The following is a 26,647-nucleotide window of genomic DNA, read 5'->3' on the forward strand; positions in this document are numbered from 1 at the left end:
CTAAAGACACATTCCAGAAGCAATTTCTGTAGTAGAAATAGCTTTCCTTACATTGAAAGCTTTAGGAGGAACAGTTAATATCTAAGAGCATGCCATTTAGTTGAATCCCGTTTAATCTAGTGTGATATCCAGAATTCTCTTTATATTAATTTTGAGACCATTCAACAGACCTTTGGATACAGCAGAAGTACAGCCTACAACTTCAGAGCTATTAGAAATGTGATGTTTTTAATCCAGCCTCTATGCTACTTTTTTAACTTCTAAAACAAGAAAAAAAATATTGCCACCACGTGTGATATCTATCACTAGTCATTTGGAAATGAAAAGACTTTCACTAGTCTTTTAAAAATTAAGCTTTAACTACCATTTATTATTCTGTATGCTACTCTGCCAACTATAAGAAGATGTTTAGAGCTTGCTGTGTTGGATCCAGGTATGTAAGTTAATAAGAACTAGGTAGTAGGCAATGTCCTGTGACAGTGCCAAAGGAAAAAACCTGGTCCCTTTGTATTTGAGGAAATTATATTTTACATGAAAAATAGATAGTATATTAGTGTTTTTCAAAGCATGTTTCATGATCCTCATTTGTGAGTAGTGAAAACAATTGAGAGGAATAGACCAGAGTAGAAAATTATAGAGGCCATTCTGTGATAATGCTAAGCATTGATTATGAAGCTTGGTTTGGTAAGAAACACACATAAATTACTAGAGGTCATATGTATGCAAGTCATATTGTGGGCTGGCCATATAAAAGTGTAAGGACATCCATAACTATGCCAAAGTAGAAGTGTTTTGTAACTAATAACTTAGTACCCAAACAGATATGAGTGTCTTGGGTAAGAAAAGTTTTCACATGTTAATTTCCTCTAAGCTGTTGCCCAATATATGTCAGCTAAAGGTAGTGCTCCATGGACTAGCTTTAAAAACGACGCATGAGTCCTAACAGATTTGGCTTAATGGAGAGAGCATTGGCCTGTGGACTCAAGAGTTCGATTCTGGTTGGGGGCATGTACCTTGGTTGCGGGCACATGCCCAGTGGGGAAGTGTGCAAGAGGCAGCTGATCGATGTTTCTCTCTCATTGATATTTCTGTTCTCTGTTCTTCTCCCTTCCTCTCTGTAAAAAAATCAATAAAATATATTTAAAAATAAATAAATAAAAAATAAAAGTAACTTGAGAAAAAAAATGACACGTGAAAAAATGTAAGTAGTAGATGAGTGAAGGGAGCAATCAGTAATGTCCAATTAATAAGCTAAGTTTTTGGACTACTGTGTTCCTTGCTAAGACATAGTTTGTTCTGCATAAAGACTTAAATAAAAACCTGAGTGAATGATTTTATGAGAGAAATGCTCACTTCCAATATTTTTATATCCTACTGAGTGAAAAATGTTAGAATTTTATATTTGTTTTGTGGCAATTTTTCTACTTTTGGTTTTCCAAAGGAGATGTATAATCTCCAGAGCACTGTGGTGCTCCTCCAAAGCCTTTTATTTTTATTTACAGTTCATGGACTGTCTCCCTTATCACTCTGTAGCAGTGAGTAGGAAGTGAAAGTGTGACTCTTATTCCTCAAAGAAGGGCTGTACTTACCCTGTAATTTAGCAGTACTTTATTCTGTTTTCAGGCAGTAACTTTCTTTTATTTCATTCCTCTTTAAGGCCACCAATATCCCTAGTTTTCTTTCAAAAAGCAAATCTCCCTAAGTTTTACAGAGCTCCTGGAATGGAAGAGAATAGTGGGAGGTAAAATTATGAGACCCCTCTATCAGGCAGTTAACCATGCAAAGCCTCTTTATCAAATGCTCTTGAGATAGTGGTGTGTAACTTGGAGTATTCAAAACTAAATTCTGTTGGTGGGAAATCCAATAGTGATTTTCCTGATTGAATTTTACTAACACTTGAAACATTTTATAAATAGGCAAATAGTATTCTTTTGCTAATTAAAAAAAAAAATATTGGTAAGGAAAAATAAAAAATTTCAACTAAGTAGAAGAATTAGGGATAAGCTTCACAAAAATATCACACCTAATTCTAAAGGCTCTGGGCTCTGGGAAAATATTTAGCACTAGTAAATTTTGCTTTCTAGCCCATTCTGATAAAAAGATTATATTTTAATATTAAAGAATTTCATAAGTGTTTGATTATTATTTCTTCACCTAAATATTGATGTTTCAGGAAAATGAGGTGTATTTGTCCTAAGACAGAGGTTGGCAAACTCAGTAGTCAACAGAGCTAAATATCAATAGTACAACGATTGATATTTCTTTTGAGAGCTGAAAACCCACTTCTGTGCACGAGCCACGAAGTTTCGATTGCACTGTATGTGCGCACTTGCACATGGAAGAGCCACACTCAAGGGGCCAAAGAGCCGCAGTTTGCCGACCACTGTCGTAGGGTTTCTCCTGAACCCTGTCATTTCTCTTCTGCCTTATTAGCAGGGGTTCTGGAGATTTGCATTGGGAAACTCACTTTAAAGATATCTGTGATATTGATTGATGGGATTTTATTTTAACATTCTAATCTGAAAAATTTTCATTCCTTTTTGAACTTTTAAAAAAATTTCTTGAGAATTAAATATTAGTAACTGTTAGCCAGATGATTACTTGATTGTCTTTTTATTTTTTTCTCTTTAATCAGAAAAAGAATAAACCAAAGGAACCTCCCAAAGTACCCAAGTCAGCACCATTTTTTATACCAACAGTTCCTGGCCTTGTACCCAGATATGCTGTGCCTGAACAAAATAATGATCCACAGCAGGTAAAAACCAAACTGGAGCATTCTAACTGTGTGTGTGTGTGTGTTTGTATTATACAGTTGTAGTTTTTTGTTTGTTTTTTTACCAACACCCAGTTTTATGCATATAGAGTAAATTAATGATAGATTTTAATTATAGACTATATATATTTTTTGTTACACTTGTGTTTTTTGAGTAATGTGTATTTATTTTTAAGTCTAAAGTGGTACATCTTGGAATTTTGGCTCAAAAATCAGATTTCTTCTTGAAACTTGAAGAAGGACTCATGAATAATAAATGTAAGTTAAATTATAAAATATTTACCAAGTATCTTTAGCTTATTTTACTTTCTATGAAAAGAAATTGAGTGAAATATTAGCAGGTTTCTCAGTAGCTAAAAGAAGATAGTAAAAATTAAAAGGGTTGAAACTTGGGTTTGATTCTCAAGCAACTTTAGCTTTTCTACTGTTATATTAAACTAGAAACCCGATGCATGAAATTCATGCAAGAATAGGCCTTCTAGGCACCCGGGACCTGGCTTCCCCCTGTCCCCGGCTTCATCCGGAAGGATGTCCAATCTAATTAGCATATTATCCTTTTATTATTATAGATGAGTGACACTAAACTAAGATAATGCTTATATTTAGAATAGTATTTTCTTAATGCTTTTTTTATTTTCAAATTTTGCTTTTGTTTTTATTTACAAAAACAGTTTGCCATACAGTTTGGGAATATAACAGAGACTTTTGTCTTCAATGATTTTAGATATTCCCAAATTTTCTCATCAAAAGATAATTTTAAAATTTATTGAGTTTGTTAATAATAGATTTATCTTTTTGAAAGCTATAGTCTGTAGCTAGTAATGATAAACAGTAAGTGCTTACAGCTCTTACAGTACTGGCTTTATTTAATTTGGTTTATTCTACTAGTTAACAGAAAAAAATAACCCACAGAAAGAATTTCCTGTGCAATTTATGTGTATGTTGCTTGAGGTATGAAGTGGAAAAACTAGTTTCCTAAGTGAACTGATGTAGGTAATAACTGGATTCTTTTTAAAACTTAATACAGATGATGCTGCTCTTAACCTTCTGAAAGAATTAGGTCCATCGGGAATTGAAACAGAGCTGCGGAGCTTGTCTCCTGAATGTGGCGGGTCTGTAGAGGTTATGCAGAGTTTCTTAAAAATGATCGGAATGATGTTGGATCGAAAGCGTGATTTTGAGTTAGCCCAGGCATACCTTGCATTGTTTCTAAAGGTAAGTCTAATGTAAGACAGTTCTTCCTAGCTTGCCTTCCTCTGAAGCAATGTTTTCTCATTGCACTTTCTGCAAAGATGGAGATGTTCGATGCCTGTGCTGTCCAGCATGGCAGCCATTTGTCTGTCACATGTGGCTACTGAGCACTTCAGTGTGGCTGATGTGACTGAGAAACAAAACTTTTCATTTTCTGGGAATTTAAATTTAAACAGTCATCTGTGCCTCATGACTGCCATACTGGGCAGCTGGATTACACAGCTTTGCAGTTTTAAATTTATTTATTTATTTAAATTTTTTACTCAGAAGAATTTTAACTCACTGTGAATTTTTTATGACATCTATTAACTTCTTAAGTAGTTACATTTTGGCTGTCTTTCTGTGATTATGAAGAGAAAGTCAGGTTTTATATTCATTTTTTGCTTTGTTTTTTTTCTATGCGAAGGTAAAAATATTTTTCTTTTGGTTGATGGAGTTTCAAGTGATTTGGCAATAACAGAGTTGCTATCATGCTTAATATAATGGAGCACTCATGTTAATTTCAGTAGTATAATGGATTGAAGAAGATAGATAATGCTGATATTCAATGATAGCAGATATGATTCTTCATCAATATATAAAATCTTTTCACATGATCTGCTTATTGAAAATTATTTATAAAGTAGATACTTAATTGGTAGCATGTGGTATGAAAAAAATAGAAATATGCCACTGTTTCTATATCCTTTCCCAAATTTATCAAAAAAAGAAAAAGTTACTTAAATCTTTAGAAAACAAAATAAAGAGCCCAGCCGCATGCATTAGCAGTGGTTACAATTGAAGGAGAAACTTAAAGAAGCACAGGAAAAGGACTTAGTGTAAGAACTGTGTCCTTTCTTCTGGGTCTGTTTGAGGACTATTCTTAGTGGAGGAGAGTGAGGAACACTTCTCTTCTGCTAAGGGTGTGACAATACATAAAGGAACTCAAACTAAGAAAAGTTTGATAGAGGAGAAGGAAGTGGGAGATGGTAACAAATCAGCAATTAAGAAAAAAAATATTCAGAATGGTGTCTTCTGACATTTCTTAGTAAAAATGTTGAGTCCAGAATAAACAAAATTTAATTTTCTTAAATGTTCAACTATTTTTTTTTTCTTCAGTTACACCTTAAAATGCTTCCTTCAGAGCCAAAACTTCTTGAAGAAATGACACAGTTGTCATCCCAGGTGGAAGGAAACTGGATTCATTTGCAATCACTCTTCAATCAAAGCATGTGCATTTTAAATTATATTAAAAGTGCTTTGTTACAATAAAAACAAATTTGTGGCTTTTATAAACTGACGACTTTTATATTAAATTGGTTCAGTTTAATGCATATTTTGTTTTTCAAGTTTCATTGTAAGAGAAAATAAATGCTAGTAGCATTACTGACTAGTCAGTCATTTTCCACTTAAAAGGTAAATACTTTCTTGAAATAAAATGATACCAGCCTTTCGTTTTAAAAACCTAAAGAATCTACTCAAATAATTTATTTTCTGAGCCTCTTCACATTAGTTACTTAGGTATGACTTTTTTTTAATTGTCCTCACAAGCTCATGTTTTTTTTTTTTTAATATTTTTAGCATATGAGATTCTGGATATTTCATGTAAAATGTTGCTTAATCATGTTGAAGATAAAACTGATCTATAATCCTATATAATAAGCTAATATGCAAATTGACTAAACAGTAGGACAACCGGTTGCTATGATGTGCACTGACCACCAGAGGGCAGACACTCAATGCAGGAGCTGCCCCCTGGTCGTCGGTGTGCTCCCACAGAAGCTAGGCTCATGGCTGGCGGGCGCAATGGTGGTGGCAAGAGCCTCTCCACCTCCACCACAGTGCTAAGGAGCAGTGAGCCTAGCAGAAAGGAGTAGCGAGCAAGGGGGCAGTAAGGAGTGAGAGGTCCTGGACTGCCAGAGGGATGTCTGACTGAGGGCTTAGCAGGGGAGCAGGCCTAAGTCATCAGTCGGACATCCCCTGAGGGCTCCCAGTCTGGGAGAGGGCTCAGTCCAGGCTGAAAGACACCCCCCCCAAGTTCACAAATTTCATGCACTAGGCCTCTAGTACAGTTATAAAAGCACCTTTATGATATGAAGTAAAAAGGTGTGTTTCCTTTCTTGGTGGCCTTTGTTGAACATGGGGATCATTGATCTTAGAGCTGGGAGGCTGTCAGACATTAGTGCAGCCCTCTTTTAATCAGAGGAGAAATCTGCTAATGTCAGCTTGCAACCTCAGTGTCAGAGCCAGGTTTTCTAACACTGCCCTAGTGCTCTCTCCATTGTAACCTTTCTAAATGTTCTTTTAGGAATGTGAGAGGCACTCTGACTTGGCAAATTGCTGTAGGAGACAGTTGAACAGATACCTCAGATAGATGAGGGAAATTCCAAATTCCATTCAAGATATCCTTCAAAGGTTTTTCTTCCTTACTGATGACCTCTTTAATTAGAAAGAAACTGCTGACTCAACTTTTCTCTCATCACCATTGTGAAACCAGATAGCTCTGGCAATTCCTCCTTTCTCACCATTATTTTCCTCTCATGGTTCAAAACGCTAGCAATACGTAAATTAAAAATAAGCAATTCTTAAAAGCACAGTGCTCTAAAAACAATTTTTAGCCCTAGCTGGTTTGGCTCAGTTAGATAGAGTATTGACCTGTGGACTGAAGGGTCCCAGGTTCGATTCTGCAAAGGCACATGCCTAGTGCAGGAAGCAGCCAATCAATGGTTCTCTCTCATCATTGATGTTTCTATCACTCTCCCTCTCTGAAATAAAAATATTTTAAAAAGAAAGAAAAAAATAAGTAAAAATAATTTTTAGTTGACATACTTAAAAGTAGTGTAATTCACAAAATTCACCTGGTTGTATTTGAATGCCAATATAATTCTCATTAGGGTAAGAAGGTTTTACAGAATAATATCAGAAGGAACAATCCTCATAAGGAGTTGTCAATGATAACTTTTATCAAGCATGTAGTTTCAGTATATAAGGTAGAATTAATAAACTGCTAAAGAAATAAGCCAATCTGATTTTATGCTTTTGGTTTTTTTTAGAAGTGCTTGTAAACTTACAGCCACTGGTCAAATTACTAATAATTACTTAAGTTCTGACTTTAGAAATTGTATTTCTCTCTGGCCCAATACTATATAGTAAAGTGGCAAAATTCCAAAATATAAGCATATACCATGTGAAAATTATAAATGACTGAAACAAAATAAGAGCTCTAAACAAATTGCATTGCTTTTATAAATCTGGAACTAAAATTTTTTTCTCTTCAAATGAGAATATAGAAGTTGAGTGTTTTTATTTGAGATACTATCTTATTCAGTCAGTATTACATCCTCATTTTTTAGGTACTCTAGAATCTTTCCTGTGTGTTTGCCACCAGGGAAGGGAGAAAGAAGGAAATACAAAGTATAATTTGTGTGTATATTTTTTCTGAAAATACATGTTTTTGCATACTGCTTTTCCTTTAAAATTTAAATTACAAATGTATTATATGGCATTTGACTTGTAAAAACATCAGAGACAGTTCTATATTTTTACATTGACCTTCAATCTCAATACCCCCTCTAGAAGTAACAATTTTTGACTTTCAATCTATACCTTTTTTTATACCTTTTTCTATGAATGTATATAGATGTTATGTATAGCCACATGAAATAAAATGTGTGTAATTCTTGTTTTTTTACTTGTATGTATATCATTTAGCAACTTTTCTACTTGGTATCTTTTATTTCATTATAATCCTATCTCTTTTGTGTAGTAGTCCACAACCTATATAACTTACAATGGAAACTTAGGTTAGATTTCTTTTCCTTTTTTCTAATAACAGTGCTCAAAGATTGTCATCCTATATTATTTTTTCTGCATATAAGATTTGGGTACATACATGCAATGAAATACTACTTAGCCATAACAAAAAGGAATCTTACCTTTTACAACAGCATGGATCGACCTAAAGGGTATTATCCTAAGTGAAATAAGTCAGACAGAGGAAGACAAAAATCATATGATTTTACTTATAAAATCTACAGAACAAACTAAAATAGAAACAGACTCAGATACAGAGAACGAACAGTTGACAGAGAGGAAGGAACTTGGGGGTCTTGAAAAAGGTGAAGGGCTTAAGTACAAATTGATAGTTACAGAAATGTAAATACAGCATAGAGAATAAGATAACTATGGGGCCAGATGGGTACTTGAGATAGGGGGACCACTTTGTACACAATTGCCTAATCACTGCTGTACACATGAAACTAATACAGAATAATAGTGAACATAAACTGTAGTCTATAATGAAAGCATAATATGCTAATTAGACCGGATGTCCTTCCAGACAGCCGGAGCTGTGAGGGAAGCCAGTGCTGTCAGCCAGGGGAAGAAAGGCCTACTCTTGCATGAATTTCATGCATCAGGCCTCTAGTTGGAAAATAAAAAGTAAAAAGATTTCTCTGTAGTACATGCTTAGCTTTTGAATTGCTGGGCCAGAACTAGGCAGTTTTAAAGAGAGAGACTTCAGTTGGCTTCTAAAATGACTATTAACAATTCATAGTTTCTCCTCAGCAACAACTGAGTACCTTCACCCCATATCATTAAGGATATTAGATTTTTAAGTGTTTTATTAATATAATGAGTGAAAACTTACTGTTTTAATGTAAAAATTTCAGGTGAAGTGAGAATGGGCACCTTTACTATGTTTATTTTAGAGCATTCTTTAATTGATACCTCAAATAATGTATTGCTTTTATTATAGTTTTCTGGTATGTTTATAGATATGGTGGGGGAGAAAGCCTAATGATTTTTAAAAATCTCTTGGCTATTGGTGAGCATATTTTGAAGTTTTGATTTTGGTTGCACTAAAATTATAAGCAGAAATTTCAGTGTATTAGAAAATCTAAGAGAATCCCACTTTCTGAAATTGTAAGATTTCATTTCCTATTAGTATTGGTGTTTCATTTAATTGTTTTGTTAAAATTGCTTCAGTTATGATCTGGCATATGATGTTGAATAATAGCAGTGCTTAGCAGAAATTTTTTGCTAATTTCAGTGAAAATACTTTTAATGTTCCACCATTAAGGATAATGTATGCTCTAAATTTCTGGTAGATACCTTTTGTTAAGTTCTATTGTATTAGTAATTTGGTACTTTTTAAACTAGAGGTAAATATAGAATTTACCAAGAGATTTTTCAGCCATAGCCTGTTCGGCTCAATGGATAGAGCATCAGCTGCTCATGGTTTTGATTCCACTTGCAGGCTCAATTCATAGCTCCATTAAGGGCGTGTGTGGAAGGCAAACAATCAATTGCTCTCATATTGATATTTCTCTCTATATCTATCTCTCCCCCTCCCTTCCACTCTAAAATCAATGGAAAAATATCCTCGGGTGACAATTAACAACAAAGAAGATTTTCAGCATATGTCAAAAGTTCGGTATTTTCTTTAATTGTTGCAATTCAGTGAATTTTAGTCAAACATTGTTATTATTGACTCATTTTCATTCCTAGGATAGAACTGTTTGCAGGTAAGGTGAAACTGGTGCTTTTGTCTGTTTCCTGTCGATAAATTTTCACCTATATATTTAAATTTGCCTCATCAAATGGTAAAAAAAAAAGTCTTGCATAAAGTCTATTATATAGTGATTTTTGTCTATTGAATTTTTTCTATGATTACTAAAACAATTGGGTTTTCTGTCTCAAAAATTTATATTTTCCTTATAAATCATGACTTTAATATAGATTTCACATTTATTAGTGTAAATTATAATAGTTATTCCTTTTTATTAATCACGCAGATGCAAATGACAGAAGCTCAACTCAAATACATCAGTGTCTGCAAAGTCCAAGGATAAAAATTGGCTTTACCTACTGCTAGATCTAGGGGTTACTTGGGAATCAGTTTCTCCATCTCCCCTTTTGCTTTCCTCGTTATTGGCTAAATGCTCAGTCAAGATGTCTCCTCATTCCTTGATTCTTCAGATACTTATTGAGGATACTGTGTGCCAGAATTTCATTTGTGCTGTGAGATGTACTTGATTAAAACTTGAGGCAATTCAAGTTTTATATATCTGAATTTATATATCCTCCCCTAAACTAATTAGGAAGTGATTATCTTTAAAAAATATATTTTTTATTGATTTCAGAGTGGAAGGGAGAGGGAGAGAGAGAAGCACCAATGATGAGAGAGAATCATTGATTGGCTGCCTCCTGCAAGCCCCTGACTAGGGATTGAGCCTGTAACCCAGGAATCTGCCCTTGACCAGGAATCGTACTGTGACCTCCTGGGTTGACACTCAACCACTGAGCCAGATGGTTCTCAGGCAGAAAGTGATTATCTTTTTTAAAATCCTGAAATAGAATCTTATGAGCCTACTTTAACTTTGAACCAGAGTGGAGGAGTAAGGGAACATATTTAGGCTGAGGGAGAGGCTTGTGGCAGCTCAGGTTTCCATGACTGCATAATGTTGGGAGAGCTCTGGAAGTTTCCACCTGCTTCCTAAGGGCAACAAGGGAGGGAGGCGAGATACAAGGCCAACAGGCTGGCCATGGAGTCACCGTGGCAGGTGAGCCACCTTAGGGCGGCAGCAACACCCTAGCCTGGGGCCCAGTTGGAGCACTGAGACAAGGCTTAAGATGGTGGTGGGTGGGAGGAGGGTGAGGGAATGATCTGGCAAGGCAGAAGGCTTCTCTTTATCAGCATGGCACTTGGAAAGAAAAAAGGAGTGGAATGAACTGCTGAGAGGAAAGGAACAGGCTTAGTTCCTTTAGAAAATATGGATATAAATTTTCACTAATATTCAGAAGAGTCTAAACTAAAGTGAAAGAGAAACTATTTGGTAATTTTGCACCCCTCTCCTCCAAATCCAGTGGTTAGAGAGCTTGTGATGAAATGTAATCAGTTATATCAAGTAATAAATTCTGAAGGGATTTTCTCTGGTCTACTGAAAATTTCTACTGAATTTCTACTTCCAATTATGCTAATTTCCAATTTCAGCTGAATTCTACTAAATGTCCCTAAGGAGTTATATAAAATTTTCAATAGTTTTAATCTCCAGTTTTTAAAAAAGTCTCCATATGTTATATTGATATACAGACATATAGATAACAATGATTTAATAAGACTTGCTGGAAAAAATAAGAATGGCGCAAATCCTAATAATTTTTAGCTATATCACTTATTTGTTGTGCCCAGGAATTTCAAATCAGCATTTTTTTGCTGCCATTCAAATTTTTCCACTATTTGACTAAATTTCAGTCTTTACAACTTTTTCATTTTGGGCCCTTTTTCCCACTTGAACATTCCAATCTGACTTTTGTCCCATAACTGCTTCCTCTTTCCTCACTCCTGACCACACCCTGCTTTCTAGAGTAATCTCTAAGAAGTTGACTTATTCATGTCATCAAAGACGAGGTACCTTTATTGTCTCAGATGCTGTTTTATGCTCTTGAAATACAGCAGAAAACAAAGCATACAAGGATTCCTGGTCCTTGTGGAGTTTAATGTTAGCAAGTCTTTTATATTTTTCTCCTGGCCTCTACCTTTGTTCTTCTTTAGAGAAAGATTGAAGAGAAATTGTTTCTAAGCCTTCACACTTTCCAAAAAAGGGATTACCAGGCATTTCTCTCCTTTTTCAGTGTGGAGTTCATGTGCATGTACATGCATGTGTGCATGTGTGAGTGTATATGTATATGCCTACAGAGGGAAGGTCTCAAATAGCTTCTAAATGTACACGTATATTGGCATGGGAGAAAGTACAGTATGACAAAAGGCCTGCATGCTGTGTTACTGCGATTCTTGTTTTAACAAAGAATTTTATTACAGCATAGAAATCAATACATATGAAGAGATAAAATGAGAAAAAAACAACCCTACTTTTTTATCTCTGAGGGCCCCACCTCTTGCATTCTCTGGAGGAAATGGGTTAGTACTAGATGGTCATATTTGGGGAAGCAAAAGCAAGGAATTGGCCTTTTGGTGTTTGTTAGACATGGCTTGGGGAGCTGAGGGACACTCCCCATGGGGGCTGAGTGCCAGTGTTAGCTGTTGGCACAGGGAACAGTCTAACCCAATGGGAAAGTGACAGCAGGGGACATGAGTTGTTTGTGCCTGGTGGCTGTGTTAATGAGGGGGGTGAGGGCAATGCACAGCCATGGACTGTAATGGGTGAGGAAGTACCAGGTGTATATGGGGACCCACTCCGTTCCCTTTCCTCAGTGTTTCGCTCAGTATCCTAGCGTGGGTTCCACAAGATGTTGGAGATATTAATGCTAATGAGACTGGGAACTGCCGGAGGTGAGCTCTGAAGGAGGAAAGGTAGAACAGCATGGAGAAGCAGATGACTATCTTGGATCTTGAAAGAATGGTGGGGGAAGAGGGTATACAGAAAGACAATTCAGAAACCAAGGGGAAATGAAAAAGGCAGTAGAAAGGCAGGGGCGGCTAACTGTATGCTAGTTATTTCCTCTAGGAATGTGTGGTTCCATGACCTAAGTGCAAAGGAAACAAACTTTTCTGCATTATTGCATGGTAAATTTCTTTTTAATTAGCAAAATAGGATAAACTATTGATTCAGGGCCTTGATATATACTAGTACATCCCAATACTTTGTGTTGAGTTGGTTTTTTTTAATCCTATTTTACTTTATTTTTTTACTCTTCCTTAGGTTTTAAAATAAAATTTATATATGCTTACAAATAAATTTATACATGAATCACCATCCATATGTACATACACCTTTATGCACATATATCCTATGTGGTTGGCCAGAATATCACTTCTGGAAAACCACCCCTGAAAGTTACAACTGTAACTTGCCCAGATCCCTGACCCTTCCCAGCAACCTCTAGGTACCACTTGACCTGATAAAACACCCTTGGATTTGAGTCCCTAGCATTTGCTCTTTAAGAGGAGAGGATAGTCTCCAGGTCTTATCTCCTCTCTGCACTATGCTGACATGAGCAGGGAGGCAGGAGACCCATGGAAGGGGCCGTGAGTCACCTGGCGCTTCTCTGAGCCTGGAACTCCTCCAGGAAGTGGTGGGAAGGGCAGTTCTTGGCACAAGAGATCCTCACCTAAATGGTGCATGCCTGAAGTTTCCCAGAAAGCATGAGAAAGTCAGGGCGGAGAGTTTCACTCTCTTTTAACAATAAACAGGAATTATCCTCTTGGTTCCACGTGAACTAAATAGCAAAGAGAGACATAGTCTCAATTAGCTTATCTCTTTGCCCTTTACCTTAGTCTGAAGGAGGAAATTACCATTTCTCTTCCTGTTGGGAAATGACAGCCACTTACCAAGTATACCACACCTTGTATCACTTGAAACCAATTTTATTTTTTTTTAAATATGAATTCTTCAAAAATTATTATTATTTTTTAAAACAAAGGGCCTTTTTGTATTTTTTTTCTTATAGTTCTTATGTAGCTAAACCCCTGAACAGATAGTATTTCCCAGAGGCACATAAGGTAAGGTGACCAGACGTCCCACTTTTGGCGGGACAGTCCCTATTTTTAACAATTTGTCCTGTGTCCCGCAGCGTTTTTAAAAAGAATCTTTCCAAAAATCGGAACTTTTTTAAAACGCTACGGGACAAACGCTACGGGCTGACCCTGATTGGCTGGGTGAGGGCTAGGGTCCAGTTACAAAATGGAGGATCGCTCTGCCCTGCCCCACAGCACAAAATGGAGTCAGGAGTTAGCTTCGCCCCGCCCTGCCCCCTCAGCTGTTTTCCTCTTCTTCTGCCAACGCAGACTCATTCCCAGGGCTCTGGCTCTGCTTGTACTGTTGCCCTCAGCTGAGCTTCCAAATTTACAATAGAGACCAAATTTTGTGCATACCACAAGTGCTCAATAAAAATCTAATTTCATTGTTTTCACGGAGTGATTCAATGTTCCCTGGGGTTCCCTGAAATAGTTTCAGGGGTCCACAGAATGTTATGAAAAACCATTTTCATAATAAGGCTAAGAAATTATTTGACTCTTTGATCTCAGTACTTCAAAATGCAGGGAATATAAATAGGTATTATCAGTATAACCAGAGCTTGGTAGGGTCATTGATAATTTTTGTGAAAAAGTCCTGAGACCAAAAATGCTGAGACTTACTACCTTACCTGATTGATTGATTCAGAGGTACCAGCATTTACTATGCAATACTCAATGCTTATCTCCAAAAATGCCTAAAACTTGATGTTCCACCATGTGGAATATGAATCAATACCACTCTCAGATCATCTGAGAGGGCCAGCGGGGCCAGGAAAGCTCTTGGGTTTTGAGGTCCCATTCAGTCTCAGATTTAGTTGGGATCAGTAGTCTACTGAGTTCAGTTGGGATTTGATGGCAAACATTAGTTTAAGACAATGAAGTGATAAGTCAAAAATGTTTCAATTATTAATATAATGCAATGTATCAGTCTGGGAGTTTGGAACCAGTTCCAGCTATTTTCAGTAGAAAACAAATTTATTAAAGAATGTTACGGAATCCTTCCAAATCTTTTAGGGGCTGAGAACCACATCTAGATTATACCAAGTCACTTGCATGGTTTATACTGGCCCCGGTGCTACTGAAGGCTGGAGGTCTTGACTACACTGGAACAGATTCTGCACAGCATCTCCTCCACAGCATTGCCTTACAATCATATTGTCATGGGGGTGCACCCAGTTGGAACAGTCTAAGGCTCAAGCCTGAACTCAAGTCACAAGGGAGGCCAAGAAAGAGAGGCTCTGGAGTCTATGGTGCAGGAAAATGGAGTTGAAATTCTCCAAAAATGGAAAGAGTGGTCTCAAGGTATTTGGAGTAAAATATGTAAATAAATAAATATTTTTTTAAAAAATAAAGTAAGACAGACATCCCTATAGCCCTTGACTATCCAACACTCACTCTTTTATACTTGAACTTCCCAGCAGCAATAACAGCAGCAACAATAATCAAATACTATCTTTCATACAAATGAAAACACATTCTCCCTCTTCTCTCTTACCAAATAGAAACAATTTTCTGTCAGTTAAAAATGATTTCAAGATTAAGTAACAAAAAAATCCTAACTAATCATGATTTCAACAAATGGTCACGATTGATTTTGTTTATTAATGAAAAAGTCTGGAGGCTTTTGACCTTAGTTCAATTATTCAGTGAAGCTGTAAAGAACATAGAGGTTTTGTTCTATTATTTCTGCTTCAATTTTATGATAGGAACAAAGTTCCCCGTGTCTGTCATTTTGTGGTCTCAAGATGCCTTCCAATAACTCTGCACATCATTGAACTTTCCCAAACAGAAAAGAAGGAAGAGAGACAAAATTACTTCTTCGTTTGAGGCTTTCTTCTTTTAAATGGATGGGCCCCAACCCCTCTCTACTACCACCACCCAACTACCTCACAAACACACTTCTTCCAAGTCTCACTGATCAAAACTGGCTTATGTGACTACTGCCACTTGACTAATGTCTGATAAGATAAAATGATTAATTGAGATCAAACACTATTTATCCCCCAGACCTGTAATGGGCACTATATGAACATGGTGTTGTTAAAAGGGAATGAATGGTAGACATCACGGTTACATTGGCAACAAACACTGCCTTTTGGTTCATAATACCAACCAACAAACAAAAATTCATTGTCTACTAGAGATTGTTTTTATTGAGTTATGGGTTAAATATGATTTAAATGAACAAAATTTGGTAAAATTTAACAATAGTCAACTACAATACTTTAGTATGAAATGAAAGTGCCTGGAAATAAAGGAATGAAAAATGGTCCATGAACCTGCATTACCACCATTTGCCCACCATCCAGAACTGAAATATAATTGCTGACATGTACACGTAAGGAACTGTTTGACATTGAAATTAGGTCTCCAAAGAACTGGTGGCCCAGAAAGAAAATCACTACAGACATCCCCATAGCCCTTGACTATCCAACACTCACTCTTTTATACTTAAACTTCTTATGCCTTTCAGCATAATGATTATTGCTTGTCTCATTTTTGATTCTTATATTTCCAGTAGGACATGATCTTACTCATCTAGGGGAAATGGTGAACAACATAGACTGATGAATAAGAACAGACCCAGAGATAAGGAGCCATGGGTCAGACTGTTGGACCTCAAAGGGAGGTGGGGATAAAAGGGAGAGATCAACCAAAGGACTTATGTGCATACATATGAGCCTAACCAGTGGTCAAGGACAATAGAGGAGTGGGGGCATGAGTGGGGTGGGTGGGGGATTGGAATGGGGGGTTGAGGACAAATATGATATCTTAATCAATAAAGAAATTTAAAAAATAAATTAATTAAATAAATAAAAATGGTCCATGAAAAAAAAAAAAGTGGTATACAACACTTCCATGAATGATGGACACTTCCAAAACTGATAGCAATCTGCTTCTTAGAAAAGAATCTAGAAGAAGCTAGAAGTTAAAGACAAAGGTGACATTTGTGACAATGTCTGACGCTGTTTTCCTGTGTGAATATGGCTTTTAAGGCCAGCTTAAATTCCAGGCTTCTTCTAACTGGCACCAAGTGGTCTTAATGCTCTCACCTGCCCCACCACTCTCAGGTCCTCATGCTGCTGATTCAGTATGCATCTAGTAATTCCTCAAATGATTGTTGTTTTTTAAAAAGCTTTATTGAGGTTATAATTGATATATTAAAAGTTTCACATGTATTGTATACTTCTTGATGAGTTTGGACACATGCATACACCCCGAAGGCATTGCCACACCATGGCTGAACCAGAGTGCCCTCTACTGACTCCTGGAGTCCAATGCTCACTCTACTAGAAGTAAAGGCAACCTTAGGTCAAGTCCAGAATGCGTGGGCAAAGTGCTGATGCTGAGTCAGCCTTATCAATATAGAGTCTGTTAGTAGTAACACCCAGTTAAAGTTAAGGACTGAAAGGGCATTTCAACCACATGATGGTTAAAAGCTGGTTTCATCTTGTCCTTTCATCTGAAAATATTACATGACCTAAGATTAGAAAGAAGATTCTAGGGAAGATTTCAGCATAGTTTCCAGGGCGTTTTATTGAATAAATAGCCATCAATGTCAATAGCATTAAAACATCCTACGTTCAGAAAAAGGAATGTTTACTTTACAAAATAAAGCCATATTTATAAATTTTACTTTCCATTAAAGAAGTGACAGAAAGAAAATGACGTATTTCAAGTAGAGAAAGCACATCACATTACTTTTCAGGAACTAATGCTGTTTTAAATGAATTCTAAAAAAAATAAATGTAAAAAAAAAAAAAAACCAAAAAACCACCACATAGAATACTCCATATTTTTCTCATTAAACTTATTATAGCATCTTAAAAAATATACCTCTTCCTTCAAAAACAATAACCATCAAACTCCCTCTCTGAAACCCTACCATTTGGAACTTTTTCAATGGCCAGGCAGTTGTTGGCTGTGGAAAACTGATGTTGACTGTGGCTAGTGTCCTGTAAAAAGTTGTTTGTGCTACAGAATTTACCCAAGTTTAAGGCTGTAATCTGCTCCCAGGCCACAGATGCACCATATAGGAATGCGTGGTGATCTCAACTCATTTCATACCTGGCCTCCTTAACAACAATCTTCTTGACCACTTACTCTACAAGGTGTACATAAAGTGATGAAATGGAGGGGTAGCAGGAAAGCAGAAGGAGGAAGAGACTATGAGGAAAGACAGCATTTGGAGAGGGGCTTCCTCTCCTCCTCATTGCTCTAGCTGCACGCACTCACTGCTTGGGCTTTCTGGTGTATCTGTAACTCCTTGCTTCCATCTGGCCCACATTCCAGTCCCTGTGTTGCCAATGAACTCAGTACTAACTCCCCATTTTGCCACTGAAACCCAGAATACAGCACAGTACTTGGCCTATTTCTTTGCATTCCACAATATAACCATGCTTCCAAGTTCAGTGGAACCTTAGATTTGTTCCCAGGTGGAAGCATTCCTCCCTCAGGAGCCAAGACTTTCAAATCAGAGGAGCTCCAAGTTGAGAAGAAAGGAAGCAAGAACTCAGAGAGGCTAATTAATTGTCAGTCACTCCCACTTTCACCACTTAATTTTCAGATTTGGACACTCTGGTTATGGGAACGGCATGTATTTGGTTGATCAGTCAAAACATACATACTGCTTTCCTAAGGTAATATCCATTTTTTTAGAGTAACATCAAAATTGAGTCTTCAGGAAACTACCAGTCCATCAGACCACATTCTTCTGTAGGATCAGGGTCACGGTAACACCAGTGAACTCTGTAAGCATGAGCCCATTGCTGTACTTTTGCCATGACATGAGTTTCTTGGTCTGGAATAATATGGTGGGGATAGCATGAAGGTAAATAAAGCACTTTTTAAGTTCATACATGGTGGTGCCGCCAGAAGTATTAAAAGCAAAGAATATAATTGCATATCTGAAATAAGAGTCTATTCTAGTGAGAATAAATTGTGAAGGGATTAGCCAAAGAACATATAGGCATAACCCATGGACACACACAGAGTGTAATGATGGCCAGAGGGAAGGGGGGCAGTGGCTGAGTGGAAGTGGGGGAGAAGGTTGAGGGAACGGGGGACATCTGTAATAGTGTCAACAATAAAACTGTAAAAGAAAACCAACCAACAAAAATACAATTGTTACCCTGCTATGATTGAAGAGGTTCAATGTAAGCAACCTGCCATCAGGGTAGTCCTCCCAGGGGGGACTGGTATATTGGAGCCTCAGCATTAGTCTGCTGTGCACAAGCAAAGCATTCAGCAGTAGCAGTAGCCGGATCAGCCTATGCCCTTTCTTAAGGCTAGGCCTCCATCCCTGCTGCCTTGGCCATTTTGCACTTAAACAAGCAGCAGGGTGGCTGGGAACAGAGGCCAACGGACATTCACAGAATGCGTTTTCGTGTCACTTGATTATTGAAAGCTTCCTCTGCAGTGGATGCCTTTTGGTGATGTTCACATGGGACACAAATACCTTCACCTTGATCAGTTATGAGAGTCATTGCTCTAAAGTTGTGCAACTAATCAAAATTTGCATATGTTGTCTGGATAAAATACCCAGCATACTAATTAGCCAAATGGAATAAGCCCAGGGGAGTTGTCTGGATGTAGTTGCAGTAGCCTTTGAGCATTACTTTAGCTATTTAGCTCATCCAAGGTGATGCATATATAATATCTATGGCACTTATCTACTGATATCAGAGTGAAGGAAGCTATGATCATCATATTCTGCCAGCGCCTCAAGTTCTCACATGTATAAAAGCCCTGAGAGAAACTAGTAGATAATCCAGTCTAGGAATCTATCATGTTAAAGGTATTTCAAACCTGGTATCATGTCCCACTTTCTCTTCTGACAGTCAATTAACATGACGATATACTTCTCTGCATTTGCTGAAGCACCAAGGACCCCTCCCCACTCTCACCCTATCTTTCTCCCCTGCCACACTTCAGAAGAAATATATTCCAACATTGCCATTCAATTAAGAGTCATAAACTTCTAAAGTTAAAAGGGGTGTGCTAATTAGTAATTAAAAATCATTCAAATAATTGGCTCCCTTATTCTTCGTTAATATTTACAAAGATTTTGGTATTTTCTATAGTAATTATGGTACCGAAGCAAGGAACCCTATAGAATAGTGGAATAGCTTACCGAGTCGCAATTACATTTCTGAAAAAAGTATTTTCCACAAAAGAAAATCAAACCCATTCTTCCACATATGTGGCACCTACATTTTTGAAGAAAACAATGAGAAAGGATCTCATTTCAGGATTTCCATTTTTTGACCTCACTTGATCACTCCAATAAATCTTATTTCATCTTCTCGTTCCCTCTGAGAAGTGAAGTAATTTGGCAAAGATCATTCTCTAGTTAGTAGTAGACAGTCATCCTGTCTCCAGAGCCTATTCACTTAGCCAATGTCATTAATACTGTATAAAGAACTTTTTGTATATTTCATAATTTCTGGGGAGTCCTGGCTGGGATTAATTAGTACTGGTAAACTCCTCTTCACCTTGGGGAAAAGATTTGTACTTGTGCAGATGAAAAAAAAAAAAAAATGGCCTCCTAATTTTCTCATACAGAATTATTTTACTGATCTGGTGAAGTAGCTGATGGGAATAGCTGTGAAAAGTGCACACCCTACTGCCTTCTAGAACTGTTTGTTTGGAAAGTACATCAGAAAAATAACCTAGCTAATAGAGGGCAGGTCTTATCAATTCCTGGCTTTAGTCCTCTTCAAATCCCAGCACCCTCAGGAACATGGAACTATTTGGAAACCGACTTCCTGACTCACATATTCTTCTCGCCAATTTCACCACTTCCAGAGGAGAAAATTCCAGACAGCCAGAAACTGATTGCTTGTCTACCTTTGATTATCTCAGCTTTCAAAAAGGCAACTGAAACTTAAGGGTCCTTGACTTATGGAAAGTGCTGGCAAGGCTGTCGTCGGGAATGCCTGTGGTAGTCCTGCATTTCTTTCCTAAATTTTCTTCTTGGAATTTAATTTACACACGTAAATGTACAGATGTTTAGTGCTCAGTTCAATGAAATTTTACAGTTATATATATTGATGAAACTATTAAACAAAACAAGATATAAAACATTTCTCTTACCCCAGAATGTTATCTCTTTTTAAAAATATATTATTATTATTATTGACTTGAGAGAGAGAGAGAGAGAGGAGAGAGAGAGAGAGAGAGAGAGAAACATCAATGATGAAAGAGAATCACACCCCACACTCAGGATTGAGTTTGCAACCCGGGCATGCACCCTTAACTGGGAATCGAATCGTGACTTACTAGTTCATATAGGTCAATGTTCAACCACAGCGACACCAGCTGTGCCAGAATGTTATCGCTTGACCCTCTGGTCAATGCCCTTCTCCTCCACAGAGGAAGAAACAACTACTCTTTTGATTTTTATAATCATAGGTTAATGTTGTCTGTCCTTGATATTATATACAGCGAATAATACATTGTGTGCTTTTTTGTGTCCAGCTTCTTTCACTCCATATAACACCTTGAGATTCATACATGTTTTTGTGTATATCTGTAATTTGGTTTTTTTTTTCATTGCAAAATTTATTTATTTTCCTATTTTATAGACATTTTTATTGTTTCTAGTTTGGGGCTGTTTAAATTTCCTTTTTAAAAGGTTTGCGATTCTTTAATTGGAGTAGACTTCATGCAAAATAATGAACAGAGAGCATATATTTTGCAAAGAGGATGTTTCTCTAATAAAAAGTTTATTCTTTTGTTGAAGAGAAAATAAGATTGAGTTTCTTTTGGACCAGAGAAGATTTCAAATGGACTTCAGAAATTCTCAACTATAAGATTTGAAGAAGTTGGAATTCTATTCCAACGGTATGAGTGACATTTCTTTTTCTTTCTTTCTTTCTTTTTTTTTTTTTTTTTTTTGATATTTCTTTTATTAAAGGACTTTAAAGATACTCATTCTGGTTGATTTGGGATGATCTGGATGAGATTCAAAGGCATAAGGAAGGAGGAGTTCATGAGCAACAGGAGAGAGCCGAGGGTGAATATTAAATATTAGGATATGGTGCCAGCACGCATGAATATCCCACCTCATGTGGAAATGGCATAACCCTCCAGTCTAGAGAAAAGTACAAGCCAGGACTTTGCTGTAATAAATGTAATGTCTCCCTATGTTACTCCATAGGTTATTTTTCAGTCCTAAGCCATCATTCTTTCAAGAAGCCAATTCATTAGCTGTTGCAGTAGAGATATGCTATGCTGTCTGACTTGACTTCCACTTTGCTCATAGACAAACTGCAATTTCCCCTAATATGCAGAAATCACATCCTGTATCTTATTCCTGTGTTCACTCAGTCATTGATTCATTTAGCTCATGCTGGAGTGCCAACTCTGAACTGTATTAAAGGTTAAAGTTGAATTTTTAAAAATTATTTATTTTGACATATGAACAGATTAAGGCCCCTTGTAAGGTCCTAATATAAAAGTATTCCTTGTTATTGCTCGACATGTATTTACAGTGTCAAAAAATGTAGGCAGGAGACATTACATTTATTATGGTAAAGTCCTGGCTTGTACTTTTCTCTAGACTGGAAGGGTCATGCCGTTTGCACATGAGGTAAGATATTCAGTCATGCTGGCACCATGTCCTAATATTTAATCTTCACTTCTGTTGCTCAGGAACTCCTCCTAGCCCCTGGGAAGGACATGACTAACCCAGATGATGGACTGGGGAAAGGGAATTGTACAAGTCAGTTAAACTCCTTTTTCTTTTTCTGCCTTTGGTGAATGTTGTGTCTATACTCTGCCACATGGTAGAAGTGGCTTATCTATATAGAGTGGCTACAGTGTGTAGGCAGAGCTGTGTGAGCAAGTGAGATGAATTCAAGAGTGAAGTATTGTCTAGACGCATTGGCTCCAGCTCTAATCTCATGTCCTCCAGTCAAATGTTCTAGTAAAGTAGCTATTTTAAATATATTATCTTTAAGTATATCATCTTTCCTGCATGTCTACCTATTTCCTAATTTAATTTGCACTAGGATGGAAAGAGGAATGTAATAAAATATAACTAAGATTTTGAAAATATAGCTTTTATACAAATATATAATGAGCACATGTGATATATATATATTTCACTCTATATTTCACTTTATATTTCATTATATATTGGGTCGGCAACTAAGTAATTGCGGATTTTTTAAAGAAAATCAAAGACAATTTTTTCATGGAACTAAATAACTTTATTCTGTAATGTATTGCCCATTTTGATCAATGACATTTTGCCATCTTTCAGGCAGCATCATAATCCCACGTTCAAAAAACTTCTGGTTTTTATTAGCAAAAAACTGAATCAGGTACGATTTGACATCATCATCATTATTGAAATTTTTACCATTCAAGGAGTTTTGTAAAGATCGAAACAAAAAGTAATCAGATGGTGCAAGGTCAGGACTATATGGTGGATGTGGCAAAACATCCCAACCAAGCTCCATTAATTTTTGCCGAGTGACCAAAGATGTGTGTGGCCTTGCATTGTCATGATGGAATACAACACCTTTTTGATTTGTCAATTCGGGCCGCTTTTCTTCAACTGCATTGTTTAATTTTGTTAGTTGTTCAATGTAGACATCAGAATTGATCGTTCGGTTGGGTGGTAAGAGTTCAAAGTAGACAATTCCTTTGTAATCCCACCAAACTGATAACAAAACCTTCTTTTGATGAATATCAGCTTTTGATGTTGTTTGAGTTGGTTCACCTGGCCTGCTCCACGATCTTTTCCGCTTGATATTGTTGTAAACAACCCATATTTCATCGCCAGTTATCAGTCGTTTTAAAAATGGATCATTTTCATTACGTTTCTTTAGCAAATCGCAGCTGCTAATGCGTTGCGTTAACTGTGATTCTTTCAGTTTGTGAGGAACCCATGTATCGAGTTTTTGAACATAGCCAAGTTGTTTTAAGTGATTTTCAATGCATGTATGTGATACATGAAGCTTCTCTGCAATCTCACATGTTGTACTGTGACAGTCTGAATTGATTATTGCTTTGATTAGGGCGTCATCAACTTCAACTGGACGACCAGAGCGTTTTTCATCTTTGAGTGAAAAATCACCAGAACGAAATTTGGCAAACCAATTTTGACACTGCCGTTCTTTTAAGGCTTCGTCACCATAAACAGCACATAACTTTTTATGAGCTTGCGATGCGTTTTCCCTTTGCGGAAATAAAAAAGCAAAATATGACGAAAATGTTCCTTTTGATTTTCCATTTTTCAACGAACGCCAAACGAAAACTACAAAACAGATCAAAAAACTTTTTTTACTGATTAACAGCTGAGTAGCCAACTATCAAATAACAAAATGTGTTTTACATTTGTACTACGTCTGCAAACCTAAAAATTCAACTGAAGCCATATATGTGTGAAACCCGCAATTACTTAGCTGCCGACCCAATATTTCACTTTAATGATGAAAATATTAAGAAAATAAATCTGGTTCAAAGAGGATACAAGAGACTGAAAAAAAAGGTGAAAAGAAAAACTGCTAAAATCAGTTCCTAAGTTGGATATAAAAATACTTAATATTCTATGGAGAAATAAACTTGAAACGCTGGGATATCTTTTCTTCCAAAAAGAAATTACTTGCATCCATACTGGAAAAAACAAATGTACAAGTTATCAATATTTTCTTTCCTTTTTTGATATTTTATTTTTCTTTTTTTTTAAATTTCTTTATTGATTAAGGTATCACATATTTGTCCTCAACCCCCCATTCCAATCCCCCACCCCTCCCCACTCTTGCCCCCACCCCCTTATTGTCCTTGACCACTGGTTAGGCTCATATGTATGCACATAAGCCCTTTGGTTGATCTCTCCCTTTTATCCCCCCACTCCCTCTGAGGTCCAACAGTCTCGGTATTTTCCAAGTACACACATATCTTTACAGAAACAGGGCCTTAATTAAGGGTAAATGGTAACTTAAAGCCACCTTCTCCTACAACATCAGATGACTCTTGTTGGACAGTGTGGCTTCTTAGACAATCTGAAAAGCGTGAAGTAATATACTTGCTTTTTTTTTTTTTTTTTTTTTTTTTTTTTTTTTTTTTTTCCAAGTCTTGATAACTTAGCAGTTTTTCTTTATCAGGATACCAAAAATTCTAAAAGATAAGCACTCATTCAATGAAGGATGCAAGATAACACCCCAGCTTGGAATATGGCCAACAAAAGGCAGTTGTCACTAATGGGGCACCTTAACCACCACAAACAACATTCCTAAAACTAATCCATACTCATAGCATCTGTTAGGGACTGAATGTTTGTGTTTCCCCCAAATTCATATGCTCAAATCCTCACCCCCAATTTGATAGGATTGGAAAGATGTTCAGGAGATAATTAGTTTATGAGCGTGGAACCCTCATGATGCAATTAGCATTACTAAGTAGGATGAGACACAGCAAGCTGGCTCTCTTCCTGCTCTTTCTGCCATGTGAGGATGGAATAACACAGCCATCTACACAACAGGAAGAAGGCCTTCAACAGATAACAGATCTGCTGGCACCTTGACCTTAGACTTCCCAGCCTCCAGAATCACGAGAAATAAATGTTGCTGTTAAGCCACCCAGTCTGTGGTATTGTTATAGCAGCCAGAATTGACTAAGACAATATTTGTATAATGATTGATTTAGGATAGAAATATTTACCTTTCATATAAGTAAATTGAAAAATACGCCTTCAGATTGCTAAATTAATTGACCTACTTAATGGAATTATTTACTGGCTGTGTTTATGTAGGCCTTAGGCTCTACTTTTATAGCCTGATAAATACTAAGGAGTATCTAATATAAACTATGATTTATTGTGAATCATTGATATTTAGCTCTTCCAACAACAGTTGACCAGAAGTTTCCATTTCTTCTTGTTACCACACTTGGTTTCTGTGCCATAAACATAGAACAGAGCATTTGTCTATCTCTCAGCTGTGGCTGGAAAACATGGCACTCATTCATCTAAAGGGCACATCTAGTCATTTTAACTAAAGATAATTGGAACTAGGGCGCACAACTGTTTTATGCCACTTTGTAATGGAATTTGTTCCACCACCTGCCTATTCCTCATAACTAGAGTCACAATTATTTTTAGGAAAAAGGTTCCGAGGGAGCAATAATAGCCTGGTATCTATTTAAAGATGAAATATCTTGGCTCTTCAATTGTTTCCTTTTATGGTATCAGGAATTGATAGCAGTAATACAATCAGAAGTTGTATTATTATTCAAAACAGTGAAGAAAGTACATAACTAATTTATAATAATTTATTAAATTATAATAGTTCAATAATATAATATTTCATCCAAGGTCTTCTTGTACCCTTACTAGAATACTAGAGGTCCAATGCATGAAATTCGTGCACTGGGGTGTGGGGGGAGGTGTTCCTCAGCCCAGCCTACATCCTCTCCAATCTGGGACATCCCTCTCACAATCTGGGACTGTTGGCTCCTAATCACTCACCTGCTTGACTGGCTGATTGCCCCCAACTGCTCTCCCCTACCTGGCCAATTGCCCCCAACAGCCCTCCCCTGCTGGCCTGGTCGCCCCCAACTGCCCTTCCATGCCAACCATCTTGTGGTGACCATCTTGTGGTGACTATCTTGTGGTGGCCATCTTATGATGACATGGGGACGGCCATCTTGTGATGACTCAAGGGCAAGATGCCACCTATGCTTTTATTAGTATAGATTTAATTGAAGAAGTTGGACTACAGCATATAGTGTACAAAACTGATATAGAGTTATCAGAAAAATACCTAAAGAAATTCAGTATTGCCCTTTTGAAAATAGGATGATTAGTGAAATATGTCTGGGAAGCCAAGCTAAGGTATAAATAGATATTAGTATATATTCTATGTATAGGCTTTTGCTAAAATTGTTTTATATATTTTAGTGCCTTGAGCTAAAAAAAAAAAGCTCAATATTTTCCTCTGCTTTTGTTAGAGTGTAGAAAGAAATAAGCATTGCTAAAGTGAAAGATGCCAGGTGTAGTGTGAATTTTTCTTTTTATTAGAGGATATTACAGTTTACCATATACAGTGAGATAAAAAGCAAATAGATGAAAAAAACCTTGTTTTTGTTAAGCAGAGATGAGTAAATTGGGAAGCCATAAAATATGTGAGACAAGTAGAGGCTATGTATGTGAATGC

General features: G+C 36.8%; 1 protein-coding gene across 2 annotated transcripts in view; it reads left to right on the top strand.

Annotated features, from left to right (window-relative positions):
- Positions 1-5,299, top strand: part of WDR36 (WD repeat domain 36) — a 37,980-nt gene extending 32,681 nt beyond the window's left edge. For both annotated transcript variants that reach the window (XM_084882804.1, XM_084882805.1), the window contains exons 20-23: positions 2,636-2,755; positions 2,950-3,031; positions 3,801-3,988; positions 5,123-5,299. In XM_084882804.1, the coding sequence (XP_084738930.1) occupies positions 2,636-2,755; positions 2,950-3,031; positions 3,801-3,988; positions 5,123-5,275 (543 nt within the window). In that variant the 3' untranslated portion in view covers positions 5,276-5,299. The remainder of the gene's footprint in view (positions 1-2,635; positions 2,756-2,949; positions 3,032-3,800; positions 3,989-5,122) is intronic.
- The last annotated feature ends 21,348 nt before the right edge of the window (positions 5,300-26,647 follow it).

The sequence above is a fragment of the Pipistrellus hanaki genome, assembly GCF_964339955.1.
Source record: "Pipistrellus hanaki genome assembly, chromosome: 4".
NCBI lineage: Eukaryota > Metazoa > Chordata > Mammalia > Chiroptera > Vespertilionidae > Pipistrellus > Pipistrellus hanaki.